This window comes from Gossypium hirsutum, chromosome A11 (assembly GCF_007990345.1).
Source record: "Gossypium hirsutum isolate 1008001.06 chromosome A11, Gossypium_hirsutum_v2.1, whole genome shotgun sequence".
NCBI lineage: Eukaryota > Viridiplantae > Streptophyta > Magnoliopsida > Malvales > Malvaceae > Gossypium > Gossypium hirsutum.
Window position 1 is genome coordinate 33,724,582 of NC_053434.1, and position 19,723 is coordinate 33,744,304.

The following is a 19,723-nucleotide window of genomic DNA, read 5'->3' on the forward strand; positions in this document are numbered from 1 at the left end:
CAATGCTAACAATTGGACTTACATTTTTAAATAAAAAATAGATGGATTAAATTCTTAAAAAATAAAAGTAAAAGAATTAAATTTTAAATGTATGAAAAATACAGGGACTTAAAGCATATTTTAACTATTTTTATTCAAAGAATAACAAAACTGAATTTGGATTGGCATAATAAATATTTGGCCTCCAATTTTACAAAAGAAAAAATCATTTTAATCCTCCATTTAATATTTCACATTTTTTAGCTTTTAAATTTGCTTTATTTGTTAAATCACCCAAAAAGGATAAAAAAGTTAATATATTAACTTTACTGACATTTGAGCCGATCAAGCCAGTGCAAAAAAATCAGGTTCATTTTCTAGACCCGACTCGACCTGAAAATTGGGCCTAAAAATTTACCCAAGCCCGATCAAGATAAAAAATGCTAAACTTGAGTCCGATCCGTATGCATTAATTTTTTAAATTAATTTTATATAAAAATAAACTTAAAAAATATAATACAACAAATAGACTAAAAACATTAAAACAAATGTTTCCCAGCAAATTAAAAATACATGTAAAAAAGTTTTTATACTTAAATAACACTAAAATAGTTGCAATTTAACAAGCAAATATCTCTAAAATAATAACAAAATTAATAATAAAACAAGAGTTATACAACATCTAACCAATAATAAAAAAATATGGGCAATATAATAATGAAATGGTAGTAAAACAACAACATAATAGTAGTAAACAACAACAAAGAACAATAATTTTTTTTGTAAAATTTGGGCTGGGCCAGGCTCGATCAAAAAGTCTTGCTTGAGGCCCAACTCATTTTCTAAACGGGCTTTTTTTTATCTAAGTCCATTTTCAAGTCTAATTTTTTTCCCAAACCCTAACATTTTTGGAGCGGACTTTCGAGCCTAGACGGATGACCCAATCCATGATTAGGTCTAGCTGACATGACATACACATAGGTGCCACCATGCTAACAACTAATTAAATTTTTAAAATTTATAAATTTTAAATTGCAAATTATTAAAATTGTTTAAAAGTATAAAAATCATAAAAAAATAATTTTTTTAAATTTTATAAAAATTAATTAATCGTTAAAGTGGTAATCACGTGACAACCCATGTGCATGTCATGTCAGTTAATTTTCCTTTAATTTTGAGCTAATTTAATAAACAATGCAAATTCAAGGGTTAAAATATTATTTATCTCTATTCCTTTTTGTCCTCCCATTTTTTTCATTTCCTGGTTTTGGCTTTTTAACGTTTTTAAGTAAAGAAAATATACTATGGAAATTGCAGAACTCATCAGTTTCATCAAAGAAGTGGCTGCAACTCAACCTCCTCAGCATCTCTCTCAGCTTTTAAGAATACTCAATGCAAGAGGTAAATAAAAGTTCCTTCTCTTTTGTTATGATATTGGATTTGGTTTTTTCAAGTTCGTATTTTCATTTCTTGCAGTTTTGATCTTGAATTTTTTTAATTTTGTTGGCTTGGATCCTATTACGGAGAAGACTAATAAAAGCATAGTTTGTAGTGATTTATAACTCTAAAGACTTATATAGTCTCCTATATATCTGGTGCATTCCAACAGGTGAATCAATTCTTTCTCCTGGAGCAAAGCAAGGGTTAATGCCGCTAGCAATTCCGCTATCCCAAAGCAACTCAGGTACTGATGAAGTATATCTATGTTGGAATTGGCTGTTAATAAGAAATGCTTCAATTGATACTGTTGCATAATTTTGCTGGTAATAGGTGCTGTAACTGCATTGCTCAGGTGGCCAACAGCTCCCACTGGGTGAGAAACTTCAAATGTCTGACCTTTTATAATTTCTTAATTCTCTTTAGCCTCATTCATATTCCTCTCATCTCTTAGAATGGAGATGCCAGTGGTGGAGGTTCGTAAACATGGAGTTTGGCTTTTGGCCAAGAATGTAAGTTTTGCCCTCAGCATGACATGGCCAATGTGACCGTTTCCCTGGCTAGGGTCTGGAGCTGAACGTCCATTGTATTCGATATCTTCAATATCAGTTTTTTACCATGCTGGATATCTCCTATACCTTGTAATTTGTCTCCCTCTTCCTCTCTCTCTCTCTCTCAAATAGGTAGACCAGTTTATACACAGAATCCTGGTTGAAGAAGATGCCACTAATGGAATTGATGAGTTGTTTCATGCTGCATCTGATGCTGGGGAGAAACTTTATAGAAAGGGCGACTTCTCTAAATCTCAGATTATGGATGTAGATGTTTATCTTCTAAGAAAGGTATTAAAACTATATATTTCTTCTATTGTGCACTTTAAGCAGGTTTCAGCCATGTTAACGGATGACCATTTCAGGTCGGTTTATTTCCTGATGTCCTGGAGCGCAAAGTGGTGCAGCATTTTGAGAATGGAGACCATGTAAGACTACTTGGCTGCCCTAGCCATTTTAAATGTATTCATTTCTGCACGAAAATTAACATTTGTTCTTTATATGTACCTGCTTGTGAAAGGTTTCAGCTTTGGTGACTGGAGAATTCTATACAAGGAAAAACCATTTTCCAGGATTTGCACGGCCTTTTGTTTTCAATGCAGAAGTTTTACTGAAGTAAAAACTCCAGTTACTTTCACTTGAGTTTATTCTGCTATGTTCAACTGACTTGTCCTACTAAGATGTTTCTTTGGCATTTTTTTAGGGTCGGGCATAACATAGAAGCTAAAGATGCTGCAAGGGGGGCTTTAAAATCCCCGTGGTGGACTTTAGGTTGCAAGTACCATGTATGGGAACCGCAAATAGTCATTTTCATGAACTTTCATGTTCTGTTTTCCCTTTCAAGATAGTAAATAGTATTTACCTTCTCATATTAAAAAGTTGCTTCGTCTGCAGGAAGTTGCTTGTATAGCAGAATGGAAGGATGAGCAAATTGAATATAGAACAGAAAAAATGACAGAAGAGGGAAGGCGAGAAGATTTAAACAAGGGAAAACCAGCTTTCCAGGTTTCTAGTTATTGCTTGTTATGTTTATTGATCTGACTATATAGATATTAAAAGTGTGTATCTATCTGTTTCTTCTTTTTTGTTGTCACTAATTCTCTTTCTTTTGTGTATGATCCAACTCCTAAACAAATCTGCAGATCGCATTGGATGAAGCAGCCTTTTTGTTGGATTTAGCTTCTGTGGAAGGAACTTGGGATAGCTCTCTGGAGCGAATTGCTGAATGTTACAAGGAGGCTGGACTCCATGATATGGCAAGATTTGTGCAATACAAAGACTAATTGTTAAGGCGTGGGAATTTAGTCTGCAGTCTCTTAGATCTTCAAATTTTCATGGTACTATTTTATTTCTTAAAAATCATTGATGAAATTGGGGATTAATTGGCCTCATTACAAGTGTGAGCATGTTTTGCAACGGGTTGATTTTAATCTATGATAGAGAAAAGTTGTACTGTCTCTTGTTAGTCAATAAACAAGAATGAACATTCCAAACGGTTAAGAAAACCAGAATATTATACACTTGTCCTGACTGAAATTTTTACCTTTGTTCAGGTTGCTGTCATGTATATATATATTCACACACAGACTATAAACTTGATGTTCTCTCTTCGACCATTGAAAAGCCAGAATTTTATTCATTTCCACACAAAATGTGAAAGAAAAACCAAAAATTAAAAAACTGTGACAAAAGCTCGAGAGCCCCTTCTCGTCAACACTATTGTTTTTGTCTATGGAGCAAATGGAAGAGATGTTTTCTTGCTCTTACTTTTTGTTTTCCTCCACAGGAGCTTTTTCCATAAACTCCCACCTTGTTTTTTGCTAGGAACGATAGCTAAAGATTTTACTGCAGCATTGTCTTCCTCGATTTTCTCTCCACTTAAAACAGCAATACTGTCTGGAGGTGCTACTGTCCTGTTAGAAATGAAAGATGAACTCGGATTGCCTTTCTCTTTGGACTTAGGAGATGCAAGATCGTTCGTTTCAGCATTATCTTCAGCTATCATCTGATCTAGTAGAGATGATCTTTGGCTCATCAACTTCTTCCTTGGTGGAATTGGGATTGCAGTCGAAGTTGGACTAGAGACGATGTTGTCGAGAAGGACTGCTTCCTTTGTAGATGCCAATGCTTTCAATTGCTTTCCCAAGTTTAATATAGTCTCTTGGCACTCGGCCAACTTTTCTGAAGCAGCTGCGATCTCCCAGTCCTGCCAGATTAATCAAGAGTCAAAATATCAAAACTACCAGAGTAATGATGTGAAACGAAATTATGTTACATGCATACGTGTGATATGAACTTACTGTTCGAAACTGGTTCTCATGGTGCTTGATTTCAGGATTTCGTATTTCCTTTTCTGTCACACTGAAGACAACAAAATATCAATTGCACAAATTCTAGATGCTGCAGACAGAATTGATCATGATATTAGGTTCAGAAGGTAAAACTGATATTACCTGTCAAGACGTGTGACCTCCAATTCTTCATGGCCGTAATTTTATTCTCAGATTTCAGATCTTGAGGAGACTTTGGACAAGCCTCATTTAGTTCAACTATGGTTGATGAGAGCTCATCATCAGGGTTTTCATTCATTGGTTCATGCTTTTCAACTTGACCTTCAACCATTTCCTCAGTTCTTCTCAAAGTATCTAACTCTGCCTGCAAGTTTGCGATGGTTTTTCCAGATTCCTCAAGTTGATTGGATATAGAATCACTCCTATCTGTCGTTGATTGGAGCTTATATTCTAGATCTTTCTCTGCAGTTTCCTTGTTAACTGATTCATCTTTTAGTTTTCGGTTTTCTTCTGTCACACTAGTCTCTTTCTTTTGAAGGAAGTCATCATTTCCATTTGGAACAGCAAGGTGTGATTTATCTGCCTCTACGAATTGACTGACTATTCCAACTTCTGCTTCACTTTCAGTTCGTGATTCATCCCAGTTGAAATGCTTCTTGATTGCATCTTTCATGCTTGAAACATCTTGAAGGGAAAAGCAATGATTAATGATCCAGTCCAAAGCAGAAGTCAATTGTTGGGTAAATGTGTTGAGGTCTGTCTTTCCTTTCAACAGGTCATAACAAGCTTGCACAAATTGCTGTAAAACAGCACTAAGTTCAGAAGTTTTCCACTGGAAAACACGAACCATGTAGTCCGATGGTGTTTCAGAGTGCTTGTATGACAAGGAATTCCTCTCTTTGAATAAGGACTCCAGGATATTATTATCTGTTGATGATATGCTGATCCCTTCAATAAGCTCAATTATCCTGCAAATTGATTTACTCAAATCAGGATGAAAGCTTGAATCACTCTTCTTGTCTGAGCAAATGTTAACATCAGCATCCCCATTAGATGATGAATCCATCTTTGAAGAACCATTTGAGGGTTTCCATGCGATGTAGCCCCTAATACAGGAGGGATTGAAGCCATTGGGATGGTCTGAACCCTCCCTTTCATCAAACATTTCACCAGTGTTTGGATAGCTCATGCAGGCCAAAGATTTTCTAATATCCTCCAGTATTTCATGGGGATTTCTTTGAGTTGCACGGTTTTGCTCCAAGATCGCCTTAAGTATATCCCGAAGCCAGCCACACTCTTTGCTAAGCAATGGGCTTTCAGACTTCATTTCATTGTTCAACATGCTACGGTCTGGCTGACTGTCAGGAACAGGGACTATCTCCTTACATATTACCTCCAAGGAACTTCCACTTGTCCCAGTTTGCATAGGTCCAAGGGTCCCATTAGCATCATCCGAAGAAACATGAGAATTTCCAGAAAATTGATCAGCAGAAACTAAAGCTAACTTTTCCATTTCGACAAAGTCATCCATCAGATTTATTTCTGAAGATCCAACAGTTTTACGTAATGGCGACTCCCTCAACTGTCTATCCCTGCATTGCTCCAGTTCTGAAATTAAAGCTGAAGCCCAGGATTCTGCGCAGCTGGCTTTATCATTGCTGCCAACATCAGACATGGATGCTAGAGAGACCTCATGTGGCAGTGCACTATTCCTGGTTGCCTCATTGTTTACTTCACTTTTTGATGATTCTTCAGTGTGAGACTCAACCTCGGATAATTTGGAAGCTGTACGTGCATACATGACTCTCGAGAAGTGAAGTTCATTCATATTCTTATTAAGGGCTTCCTTGAGAGCCTTATTTTCTTCTTCCATAGCACATAACTGCTCATTTAGGATATTAGTTCTCTTCCTCGGACTGTCTGAATAATTGTCGACCACAAAGTCACGCCCTGGACTGGTAGGACTAGGATTTAACTTTCTCCTACTCATTTCAATAGAGTCCTTTCCCAGCATTTCAACTTCATTTTTCATCTTAGCCAAGGCAGCAGGACCTGGCAGTCGTTTCCGGACTAGGAGGCGGAGCCTTTGAGATTCTGATTCTAGCTTAGCAATTTTCTTCACACTTTCTAAATGTTGCTTGTGTGATGCTTCAGTTGTGCGGCGATTGAATTCTCTCTCTTCATTCCTGATGTCAAGTTCCTTCTCAAGCACTCGAACCTCATATTTCAGAGAAGCATTTTCTTTCTCTGTGGACTCTACTTTTGCCATTAGTGCAATAAAATCAGTCTCCATTTGAGCCCTTTGCTTGTGTAAATCATCAATCACTTTTTCCTTTGCCAAGAGAGCCCTACTTAGATTTGTATTCTCAACTCCTAACTTGGTAACCCTTTTGCTAGACTCCGCCAACTGTGCCTCTAAAATCGTCTTCAATTTCTCGAACTCTTTTGAAGCCTTCATTACGGCATCATGAATTCTTTGCTCGTGCTCTTCCCGAACAAACTGTAGTTGCTGCATGCATTGCTTCAGGGCCGTGTCAAGATGATTTAGCCTTTCTTCGCAAGCAACTCTCTTCTGCAAAGCTTCATCCCGTTCTTGCTTTAGAATAACTGCTTCCGCTTCTACCTTTTCCATGCCTTTCATATAATTTGTTGGTTAAGAAGTAGCTAAATAATGTAGAGAAGGAGGAAATCTAAAATGCAGATCATTAAAACTGCAAAGCCTAAAAGGGGAAAACAAAAATATACCGACAACAGCTTCCATTGCCATCTTTTCATGTTTCTTCACAAGTTCATCTTTGGAATTACAGTCAGAAAGTGCGGAAGAAAGCTTGTTATTTAAAATTTTCAGTTCATTCTCCAATTCTCTTCTGTCAGCCTGCAGTGTCTGTATCTGGGAACCCAAATCACGCAGAAAACTTAATTATAATAACACAACACCAAAGCAAAAACTTCCCAGAAAACATCAATCCTAATATGGTCCAAGAATTATATAATACATTATGTGAACTCTTTTTCTCACTCTTGCTTTCTCGTGCACACATTTGTGCAGCTGAGTTTAACTTGATCACTCAACAAATGATAACTTAGGGAAAAAGAAAAGGTTTCTAATCTGAAGCTCATGTACTTGAACATCTCATATGAATGCAGAAGAATATATACTTAGGGAATAGTTTGGCAAGATTTATTTATTACTAGTAGTTGAGTTGGGATCTTTTCTGACCTTATCAGCAGTTCAGAAAATCCTGAACATAATTTAAATTTTGGAGAAAGTTTACTGAAAATATTAATTCTTAATTCACCTCATCTTCATTGTCTTTCAGTGACGGGTTTACTTTGTCAGTTGCAAGAATGATCTTCTCAGTCGCCTTTTTCCTCCAAAGCCATGTTTTCTGGTCCATTGTTTCACCAGTGTTAATAATTCAAGGCTTTCAACCCAAAACACCTGCATTTAAATTACAATGTTGATAAAAAACCAAAATCTGCTTGCTTCAGTCATTAGACAAAATATATATGTTTCACGAAACATAAAATTCCAACACGTAAAAAACTTTAAAATATTCGTTCATTGAAGTTGCATGCGTACAGTTCATGCTAGATACTTCCAAATTATGAACATAGTTTCAGAGCCGCTGTTAATATCTTTTACCTCCGATGATTAGTGTAAGAGTAGGTTCTTAGTGCGCATGGACCATCAAAGCAGAGAACTGAAGGCAGAGGAGGGGGTGTTGGAAATTCCAGTGAGAGCAAGGAGTGGAACAAAGAAGAGGAGGAGCTAAACCAAGCAACATAAAGGAAAGAGAAATAGTGAGAGAGAGAGAAAAGTGGAGTGTGTTTGGTAGACAGGAAAAGTAAAATGTAGGAAAAGTGAAATTAAGGAGAGAATGAAAGCGTTTAGGGGAGGGAGTGAATGAGATCCTGTTTTGTTGGTTGTTTACTTTCTTCTGACGTTGCGGCAGAGCGGAAGTCTTTGTCTTTGTCTTTTTTTTTTCTCTAAAATATGTTTTAATAATTCAATTAAAAGCTTAAAACTCGCCTTCTTTCTTTATCTTCACTTTTTTTCTTTCCTTCTAAGTCTGAATTACTTAATTTTTTTAAAGCTTAAAAGTAAAACTGGTAACATTTATTTTTCCTTTTCTAGCTACAAGTATAATTGAGTTAGAAAAAGACGAGTATGATCAATTTTTTTCTATGGTTTCAGGTAAAAAGAGTTATACCATTAAATGTAAAATCTAATTTAATGTAATTATACATATAAATTTTTTAAATTGGATCAGTTTTTAAAAAATGAATAAATATTTCTATTTATTTTTAATATTATAATTATATTTAATATTATCAATTAATTATATTTAATTCGTGATACCAAATTTAATTAAACACATTATAATTATAATTAATATAAATTCAAATTAATTTAAATTTTGTAAATATAATTACATCAAATTACATTTTTACATCTCATGGTCATTAAACAATGATATTTCTTGCAAGTGTTAAATGAACCTACCCCATCACCTTTACCCTCTTTTTTTTTTCACTAGAATTTGTAAAAGAAAATTGATTTGGGTTGGGTAAGAAGATGCTTCTAATTACACCTTTCATTTATGTTATATATTGTATATAATAAAATGATCAAGAATGTTCTTTTATGATGATTTTTTAAATATAAAATCATTGTAGCTAATGATATATTACCGTTTATTATTAATTCAGTAAAAGATAATATACTAAATAAAAATAATTTATCTAAAATAATGTTTGATTATTTTTAACAAATGCCTTCTTATATTCCATATGCATATAAATTAAAAGTTCAAAGTAAAAAAACAATAGCCAAACAAGTGGAAGTCATTGATCCGGAAAAAACAAAAAGTTAAATTCAGCTAACTCCTATCTTTTAATTTGATTAATTTTAGTTTTTCTCTTAATTTTAATTCTAAATCAAATAGTAATAGTTAAATTCGATTGGTTAAATTTAATACTAATTCAATACTATACATACAATTATAGATTTATTCTATATTCTACAATTGGGTTATTCTAAGGCTTCTTTTGGATCACTAATTAACACTAGTGTGATAAAATTTTAAGGAATAATATCGTTTTATTAAGTTTTTGAGTGTTTGAAACACAATGGTAAGGCGTGTTTGGGTGGGAAATCTTACCTCATTGAAGCTCCAATTTTCAATTAGAGCTTTAAGCTCCAATGAAAAAAAAAAGCAACCCCAGTCAACCTATTTCTTTTACAATTTTAACATTTTATCTAAGTTATATATATTACCATTATATAATTAATATTAATTAATTAAAAATAAGCATTTTAATAGACATATGTTGTTAAATGAATTTATAAATTTACATATTTTTAATAATTTCGCAAAAGTAAAATAATTTTAAAAACTTCTATTATATATCATTTTTAATTTAATGCCCTTAATAATCATTTTTTATTCTCACCTCACTGCTACAGTTGTGTTTGAATCCAAACACACACTCCATCGTTGTTTCTAATCTCACCTTACAATAACTAATCTCACCGCTGCTGCCATTTTTCACCTCACCAGAGGTAAATGCACCGCCCATTCAAACTAAGCCAAAGTCCCTATACTTCTCAAGTTTTAAAATTTCAATCTTGATGCAAATGGCAGACGTCAATTCATTAATTGAAGTTTTAGTGAGTAATATGTGAAAATAACAAACTAATATGACATAACACATATAATAATATATATGTCATATTAAGTTTTGAAAATAGTAAACTTAACTTATTAATAAATTTAACAATTATTATTTAGTAAGAACTAGATTTCAAAATTTAAAAAATACATAAATTAAAAAAATTACCAAAATATATGAACTAAATCCACAAAATTTATAAAATAAAAAAATTTGAGTTAAAAATAAAAACCCTAAAAATCCTTTTTTTATTATTATCGTAATAACAACAAATCTTATAAAACAATATTAAGCACTTGGTGCCCTTTTCACAACAAATTAATTACTAAAAAGAACACTTGATCTAATCACACGTCATTTTAGCTTAAACCCAAAAAGCTTTAACTATAATTGGAGTATTATTGCATCATTCAACCCAAAATTTATTAAGTTTCTTTTTCCTCACAATGTTAAAAGTACATTATCACTAAAGCTTTGACATATATTCTTGCTTAAAACTAGGGGCATACTTTATTAATCACTTTCATTTTATTATTACTCATGGAATCTTTCTTCTTTAATTATGCACTAAACAATCAATGCGATTTTTGGTGGTTTAGTTAAACAGTGGTCCCTTAATTCCCCCGCCCCCCACCATAACCGCTTTAATTTTTCTCTAAACAAGACATTCTTGTATTACACGCTTGTGTTTATCTGGTTTTAACAAAATGAATTGAAATCTACGTGTTTTATTGTGTTTTCATTCGAGTTAGATTTTTTATTTTAATTTCAAAATTAAATACATATGAATTGATAAATTTAAATTAAAAAGAAAAATGCTGCCATCACCCTTCATAATCCAACCCATATTTAATGAACCAACTATATGAACCAAAAACAAACAGTTTACCACTAACTTATATGAACCAACTATAGCAACAACAAAAGATTAAAAGCATGCCATTTACCAATCCAACCCAAATTTATAATGTCACAAACATGCCTTGGTTTCTCTTAAATCTCCCCCACCCCCCTTTTTTTTAACATAATCAACTCTCACCATTACCAACAACTTAAACTCCTTACTAATAAAATAACACTAATGCCTGAAAACTCACTTATTATTCCTATTTAATGCCTAACTTTGTAATTCTCATTCCTCAAATTTAAAAAAAAAATTGTTTTAAGAGAGGCCAAAAATGAATTATAAATTTTTTAGGATCAAAGAATAATTTTATCATTATACTAATTAATAATTTCATAAACTTCAAAGGAACTAAAAGACATATTTACCATCCCTCACACCTATAGATATAAATTCTTACAATTTACTTGGCACTTTTAGCACATTGGTATTCTGATTTCTAGAAGTTATATCTAAAACTCTTTTAACTTATTCCTTCACTCAATTTTATTCTTAGCCATATACAGACTTTCTTCACCTTACAAACCATCACTTGTTGTTATACTCAGTGTTATCAGATTTGCTCCAATCTTCATCTCTACTTTTATTATCTCATTCGTTTATTTGCAAAACTATTTTCTTTATTAGAACAACCCTTTACCATTTATTAGTCACATTTTACATTGTTGGATTGCAATATAGTTAAAATTATACATAAATACTATTATTTTCATGCTAAGTAAATATAATAATTGATGCAAGCCAAAGAAAACTTAAAATAATATCACGTCTACGCTGTTTATATAGAAAAAATCAGAGTAGATTTATCAAAGGTAGAATTTAGTTGACAATGTGCTCATGACCCAAAAATCAATGGGCAGATATTAAAGAAAAACAAAGTTTATCCCCTCGGTGTGCCATTAATGTACGCCTCAAGAAAGCATTTGAGTCTCCTAAATTTTGTATTGCTCGAATTGATAGGTTTCCTTAGAGGAAGGAAAGGAGTTGGACAAGGAGACCTCTTGTCTCCTTATCCTTTTGTTATTGGTATAAATGTTCTCTCAACATTGTTAATATGGTGTTATTTTATGGCAATGACTGAATCTTTTGACAAGCCCTTAAAGAAGAAAATTGAAGTCCTAATAGAAAGTTTGTTGGAGCCCAGAGAATGTGTTGAGGATGAAAGCCCACTAATTTGTTGAAAATTTGGTGAATGAGGCTTCAATAACAACATCTTCAACATGTTTATGAATATAAAGATGATAAGAAAATATCCTCAATATCAGTAATAGAATTAAAATGTTAATGATTCTGATTTCTTTTTAAATCATAAATACCACATGAAAGTTTTATTATACAAACATGTTTGAAATTGTGATATTTTTATGGGTAAAGTTATAAAGCAGTTAAACTAAATTAATGCATAATATTAGAATATTAAATTTAAATAATAACTATATGAAGGAAGCAAGTTTTCCATATTAGCAAGAAATTCTTATTATAGAATATTATATATTTATGATTTGGGTGAAAACCCACCTATAGTATATATATTAGATTAGATTACCAATTTGTTTTATTGTACACTTCTAATGTAGTTTATGTAAATTATATTTTCTGTAATTAATGTAATAATATGTAATTTTCACTAATGACATAATTGTATGAATTTTTCATTAAATATATATCATTTTCATAATTATTTGTTAAGTTGATTGCTTATAATTAATAGGATATAATGAATGTTTTGACCATTCAAAAACAACTATTTTCCTTAACCTAAATATTGTTTAGTACACATGTCTGATTTGTAGGTTGAGAAATGACAATAATCTCACTATGACGTATAGAATTAGTTTCCTCAAATTCTTTAAATTGCTTTAGTGTATAAATATATATGATTTGGGTCCTTCATGACTTGAGGAAACTGGTGCATGGACCTTGCTTGAAGACTCGTGAATTAAAACTAAAATTTACACATTAGATTATATGAAAATAAATAAATAATAAGTGAGTTTTTAACGTGAATTTTGTTTTTTAAAAAATTGATTTCTTCAACTGAATTGGAGATAAATAATCTTAATTCACTTAAGAGCTTTATACTTAAAAGATTCCATGAAATACAAAATCATAAACAAACTCTGGGTGAAGGTTGAAAAGCTTGATTTGAGTACCTAAGATTTTTCTAAGTAATGAAAAGGGTTCAACGCAAATTTCATAAACAAGCAACCATTATAAGGATTAATCAATTAAAACGTTCTAAACCAACCAATTTCCTAATCTTAGAAAAGGGTTTACCAAGTTTCTATTTCCTAGGTTGTTTGCCATGATAATTGCTCACCCTTTTGAGTGAAAACTGAAAAAAAAAAACCCATTAGCCCCCCCCCCTTTTTTTTTTCCTTTCTTTTCTTGCCCCAGCTGGAAACTCGTAGGGTTATCTCTCCGTCTCCCAATGGGGAAATTGATAGTTTCCACATGCAAACTTTTTACATTTGCCACTCAACTTTTTGGATGTTAATAATGAGATTAACAATATGAAACAAAGTGGAAAGTAGTAGAGTACGGATTTGTTTAATTATTTTTAAATATTCATAAAATAAAAAATAATCATTTGCCTTAAATTAATAAATGGATTAAACTAAACTAAAACAATAGGATGCAATTTCTTCCATGTTTTAAAGGGATAACTAATTCGATTAATTTATAGATGAAAAATCTAGTCAAAGTTCGATTATTTAAATAAGAAATGCAAATTGCTCTCAAGCTATATCACTTTTTTTTTAACTCTACGAACTTAAAGTTTTTTTTTAAGATAAATATTAAAATTATATAAAAATTTTGATTTAATATGTGTTATCATATATAAATTTTCATTTTGTGTGAATTTTATTTTAATTTGATTCAATTTTTACAAATCATTAATAATATTATTGAAATAACACTATTTTTCATTGATAAATTGCATGTGCAAACACTTATATTAATATAATATCAAATAAATGTATTTTTTTCTTTCTTTAAATGTGCACAATTGAATCAGAATTAAAGTTTCATGTATACATGAACCACAATTCAAATTTCATATGTACAATTACACCAAATCAAAATTTATATAAAAAATTATATATTAAATCAAAATTAATGTATAAATTTAATATTTATAAAGTGATTAGACCAAATAACATAAGTTCAAGAGCTAAAAGAGGGGCTAATTGATCTAAATATGTTGAAAAAGAATCAATTGAGAAACTATGCTGTTTCTTTGAAAATTTATCAATTTACAGATTTTTGGAGAGAGAAGAAAACGCATCCTACGTAGTGTGTTTTCATTGACCTTGTTGGGAAAGTGCGCCCTGCAAGACACGCTTTCTTCTCTTTCCTAAAAAATGCTTCCTATGTGGCGCGTTTTCTTTGCCAGATCAGTGAAAACGTGCTCGGTAGGACGCGTTTTCTATCTAACGGTAACATTTCGTAATGAGCAAAAATTCCAATGGTTATGGAGTCCCATAGCCACCAATAACCATAATTTTCGCTATATAAAGCCCTCTAGCTCTCATTATTTTAAACTCAACTCTCAACTTTCAATTTTCACAATTTGATTCTCAATTTCTTGTTCTTAATTTTTTATTCTAAATTCCCAATTTTTTTTAATTTTTTCTAAATCCTTTGATTTTATTTTATTCATTCTTCGATGACAAATCAACTTATTCATTTGGATGACAAACACATTTTTGGCATTCAATTACAAATGGTAAGAAAATATTATTAAATTATTTAATTTTAATCTGTTAATTATTATAATGTTAAGAAAATTTATTAAATTATTTAAATTTAAATAGTTAATTATTATGCGGTTTAAATTATTAATTTTTTATGTTCATACACTTAGCCCGAAGATCAGATTTTGGAGACGTACATAAACAACTTAAGGGAAGGTGCATCGGAGGTCATTCACGAACACTTGCGAGATGCAGGCTTTTTATATGTGGCTCGCATGCTTGGGGGACTAAATTGGATCCCCTACTCATCAATGCTTTTTGTCGAGAGATGGAGACTAGAGACATACACTTTCCATCTTCTCTGCGGCGAGTATACAATTACATTGGAGGATGTTAGTTTACAATTTGGTCTACCAGTCGATGGGGATGTCATTACGGGGACCAACTGTTAGTGCCGATTGGAGTGCAACATGCGAGCAATTGCTAGGGAAGGTTCCGAACAAGTTTAAAGGTAGCCTGATCGATATGAGATGGTTAGAGGACAACTTTGAACACATCGAGGCCTTCACGAGTGACTTTGAAAAGGAAAAATTCGTCCGCGCATTCATCTTGAGGTTGATCGGGAGTCTGCTAATGCCAGATAAGGCACACAATATGGTACATTTAAGGTGGCAACTACTACTAGTTAATTTGAAAGAAGCGAGATAACTTAGTTGGGGATCGATGGTGCTAGTGACATTGTACCGAGAAATGTGTCAAGCTACAATACCGAACAAAGCTAAAATAGGTGGTTGCATGCTCCTTCAATCATGGGCATAATATTGACTATCATTTCTACGCCCTCAAGTGCAAGTCTCTTACGAATTCTCACTCGTAACATGGTAAAATTCATTTGATAAAATTGTTACTATTTAGGAATTTTCATTCTTGAAATTTTGAAATAACATATTTTTTGAATAGCTGGAACAACCCTGTGAGACACAGCGATATACTGACTGAGCTCGAGGATGTCTGACTAGCTTTAGATTAACAAACTGAAGAGGAGGTTAGTTTATGAATTTCAAAGTTATCAATTTTTTAGTCCAGCATTTGAAATTAAATATTAGGCATATGCTGAAATTTATAAGTTCGTACTGGAGTTTGTATGGATGCTATAAACAGATTCGAAGATTCAAGAATGAGTCCCAGATGAACTTTTGGCCCACCGTAGCACCTAGCATGTGAAATTACCTTAATCATTTTTGCAATGGTCGAAATGCAAGAATCTAACCGAGTGATACGATAGTTCGGGTATATGCAATGTATTTCGTCACAACCTCAGGAGCTCGATGACTTGCACAAGATCGACATGTAGGGGAGACACGAGGGAGATTGGGCAACATTCTACAAGAAACATATCGAGATTTGGAAACACAAGTACGATTACTTGTCAACTCGAGAACCATTTTTCACGCTGGAGTTGGTGACATCTTTGGATTACATGGATTGGTTCAGGAATCACGGAAAGCCGTATCTACTGTCGATTTCAGAAAAGAGTAAGCAACGTCGCCGTAGGAGGCCAATACAAGGGCCTATTAATCCAAGGTCAGGAAGAGATGCTGCGGAGAGACCAACATCTGCTCCACATGTATACGAGGACCCGGTTGCCATACAACCTCCCTATCAGTATGGCTCATTTATTCTTGTCGCTAACCCATTTTATTTTACACCATCACCATAGCACATACAATCATTCCCTACATCTACACCTTCAACTCTAGTTTATTTTTCACAAGCATCACAGCATACGCAACCATTCCTTGCATCAAAACATACAAAACCAATTTATTTTCCAGAAGCACCTCAACAGCGCAATCATTCCTTTCACCAACACATACACAACCAGTTTATTTTCCATAAGCACCATAGCACGTGCAATCATTCATTGCACTGATACATTCATCACTAGTTTATTTTACACAAGCACCACAGTACGCACAATCATTCCCTACACCAACATAGTCATCACCATTTTATTTTCCACAAGCATTACAACATGCACAACCATTCCCTGCACCGACACATTCCTTAGAGATATATGCTTCAGTTGCACCGACACATCTAGTATCGATGACAATTCCTAACTTGTATGCGACACCATATAGTGGCTCGCTAACAATGTTGCAAAGATCCCTCGAATTATGGTCGAGTTGGTTCATCCTCGTAAACACCGACTTGATCAGGGAGATGCACTATGGTTGATTACAACACGGTCACAGTCACTATGGTCGATTACGACACGGTCACAGTCATCTACGGAAGAAGAAGATGAGGTCAACGATCAACCTCGACGTGTACATGAAGACGAGGCTGAAGTCCAAATGAGCTGTTAGCCCTAATAGTGTGATGAAACCCTAGGCGTACTTGATGTGCACTTGGTTATGGCACACATTCGGCGTATCAATGATTATGTCTATTTGTATTTTTCCAAAGTTTTTTTTTTAAATTTTTTTCTACTTTTGCAATGTACATTTATTTAAAATATACATATCTTGTCTACTACAATTAGGATGCATGTACATAAGTTTTTAAGCTAAGGATTTTGAATATGTTGGGTTATGCTACAAACCTTGTCATTCTTGATGGACTTAAGGGAAATTTTATTAAATTAATGCTACAAACTAATATGCTAGTGTTTTTCCTGTATGAGTTATTCTTTTAATTATCTCTTCTCCTTGATGGTTTCGAGTTGTGTGGACATCTTGGCTTCATATGATTTGGGTTTTTGCAGTAGCGCTTAACCTCGATTGGTCACCTCGCTTTTGAATATCCATATTGCCTTCATATCTGAGTTGAGGTCAGTCGATATTTCAGCTTGCGCCATGAGTTTTTATCCAGTACCAACTCAAAAGGAGCGTATGAGGTAACCGACTACATTTTTTCATATAGGATAGATGGGAATACAAACTTCCAAACATTATAGGCATGTTCAAGTCTGTAAACTTCATTAATGAATGTTATGCAATCTAGACATGACGAGGCACATGCCACAATTGCATTACGCACGGATAACGAAGCGCTTGAAATCTTCCACAGTCGTAGGTTATAAGTCACAAGTCTACGCAGTACGCTCCACCGATAACTCTACGATCGGGTCTATGGGGTTACTTAACTTGGAACAATAGATCCGATGCGGAGTGGCACACTGAATAATTGAGTTCACGATCTCTTTATTTTCCTTAATAGTTTTCAGTACCAACTTGCACCAAACTTGACCACCCTTTAGCTGTCACACTTATATCTCGGCTTGTTTCAAAAACATGGTTGCTAATACGTTTCCTTGACTACCAAAGTTATTGGCAAATGACGTGTCCCCTTTAGTACGGAATTAATGAATTTAGCTAGGTTTGTGGTAATGTACTTGTACCGCAAGCCTCCGTCATATGCCTGTCCACTACTCCTTCGATATCCTATTGAAGTAAGTCACACCGAGATCATTTACAGCCCATAATTTCTTCAACATTTGGTGGAATGTGTGTTGGACGAGCTCGTACCCTATCGATGACAATCATTATTGCATCCAAGAAAAGCTACTAAGTGAATATGTTAAATTGTTTTACAGGAAACCAAGCATGTGCACAATGTACCCATGTTGATGACATGTCGCCGCTTCGCATTCTTTTTGTATCGCCCATGTAGTTAAACTCTATATGACGAAAACAATACACGCCGATCAAATGCATTTACAATTTCAATGCCTTTATTGAAGGTGATACAAATGTCGAGCTACGGCACCACATGCTTTCTCAAGTTAATTAGGAAGAAATCTCAGTCATCCCTGAATTCTTTGGGAGTTATTGCAAAAGCTATTGGCAGGATTCTTCGGTTACCATCCTGTGTAACAACTATCAACGACTTATGTTTGTATCTCCCGTACAAGTATGTGCAATCAATCTGGACAAGTGGCTTATAGTACCAGAATGCAGTTATGCATTGCTTAAACGTACATAAAAAATGGTGGAAAACTCTTTTTCTAGGTACTAAGTGATCATAGTAATAGATAGGCTTGGTTATAAAACCTGGTACGTAGTGCTCCTGCACCTGACGCCATTGCCACAACTCATCATAGGATTTCTCCCACCTGCTATGCATTTTTTCCAGCGCTTTCAATTTTTCCAATTATGCCTTATTATAGGACACGGTGTAATCGAACTCGCTATAGATGTGTATAATCAAAATAGGGATCGAAATCCTAGGGCTCACTTTGACTATGGGTAATATAAAGTTAGAAATCATATTGAAATCCAATTTTGGAATATTGTTTGGCATGCTTGAAAAATAATAAATTGGATCAGCATACGTAATAGAATGTCGGGAAAAAAACAAGGAATTTGAGTCTCTATTGTTAAATATTTTGCATACCAACTACAACACATGTATGTGGCACGGTAAACTTTCTAACTGCCCAGAATGTCGACTTCTTTCTCACGGATGCCATGATTTCCCATTGACATCTTGTTCCGCACAATGTGTACTTCATCTCGTATTTCTCTGATCAGAGCATGTAACAGTGAAGTTGACTCCCAGCTGTATGATGTACTGCTTGACTGCGGGCACAAAAGCATCTTTAGAGCCAAACTCTATCCCGACCTATAAAAAGCCAAAATCTAGAGAGGAAGTCACATGCCCTGGTCCCATGCCCACATCTCTAAATTGTTCTTTTTCTTTCTTTTACATGTTGAAATTTTCAGGTTTGAAGATTTATTTCTCTCATTTTGAGAGAGGCATAATCTAAGATATGTTTGGGTTCACGGTGATGTCGTAGAGCCGGGTGACCTAAAAATTTCACTTGTCATGTGAGCATGGAGCCATCACTCGAGAAGCCAGGATCGCATTGCAACTCGAGGTCCAAGTTGGCTGTGATTATACCGTCTCGAGTTGAAGTGTAATTAAGGCTTCACGTTTACAAAGGTTATGCTGCTAAGGGTCGAAGCATGACTTTAGACCTAGTTGATAGTGGTTATGTGGGAGCGAAAATGATTTTTTCATCATCAAAGGAGGATACTATATACCATCAAAGAAGTATGAGGAAGAAAAACGTTGTGACATTTTAGTATAATCAAGTAATTCGGTGGACATTGATAAAAAAAATTACTTGATTATACTAAAATGCCACTATGCTTCTCTTTCTTATACTTCTTTTTCGAT

The 19,723-nt window shown here is 33.8% G+C and overlaps 2 protein-coding genes across 5 annotated transcripts; one reads left to right on the top strand and one right to left on the bottom strand.

Moving 5' to 3' along the window:
- Nucleotides 1–1,211: 1,211 nt before the first annotated feature.
- LOC107898227 (protein IN CHLOROPLAST ATPASE BIOGENESIS, chloroplastic) lies at nucleotides 1,212–6,093 on the top strand. Of its 4 annotated transcripts, none has more exons than XR_001684351.2 (11): nucleotides 1,224–1,380; nucleotides 1,589–1,663; nucleotides 1,750–1,792; nucleotides 1,871–1,928; nucleotides 2,100–2,258; nucleotides 2,333–2,395; nucleotides 2,488–2,582; nucleotides 2,671–2,752; nucleotides 2,862–2,972; nucleotides 3,110–3,304; nucleotides 3,754–6,093. XR_001684351.2 is itself a non-coding variant. In XM_016823761.2 (10 exons), exons 1-10 carry the CDS (start codon nucleotides 1,284–1,286, stop codon nucleotides 3,248–3,250), a joined length of 924 nt encoding a protein of 307 aa, XP_016679250.1. In that variant the 5' UTR covers nucleotides 1,212–1,283; the 3' UTR covers nucleotides 3,251–3,487. The 4 variants fall into 4 exon arrangements, 1 of the variants encoding a protein (XP_016679250.1); XR_001684350.2 differs by having other exon boundaries at nucleotides 3,792–6,093; XR_001684352.2 differs by having other exon boundaries at nucleotides 3,521–4,326.
- Nucleotides 3,495–8,171, bottom strand: LOC107898220 (filament-like plant protein 7). The gene is given in 7 exon segments (XM_016823753.2): nucleotides 3,495–4,173; nucleotides 4,268–4,328; nucleotides 4,421–4,449; nucleotides 4,452–6,892; nucleotides 7,004–7,148; nucleotides 7,558–7,700; nucleotides 7,905–8,171. Coding segments are annotated over 6 exon segments (3,252 nt in total). The 5' UTR covers nucleotides 7,657–7,700; nucleotides 7,905–8,171; the 3' UTR covers nucleotides 3,495–3,696.
- Between the last annotated feature and the right edge of the window lie 11,552 nt (nucleotides 8,172–19,723).

Excerpts from the sequence above, each read along its gene's own strand:
- LOC107898227 (XM_016823761.2), top strand. The coding sequence starts at position 1,284 with ATGGAAATTGCAGAACTCATCAGTTTCATCAAAGAAGTGGCTGCAACT. Across the intron at positions 2,583-2,670 it reads AATGCAGAAGTTTTACTGAA|GGTCGGGCATAACATAGAAG; the intron begins GTAAAAACTCCA and ends GCATTTTTTTAG. Across the intron at positions 2,973-3,109 it reads AGGGAAAACCAGCTTTCCAG|ATCGCATTGGATGAAGCAGC; the intron begins GTTTCTAGTTAT and ends ACAAATCTGCAG.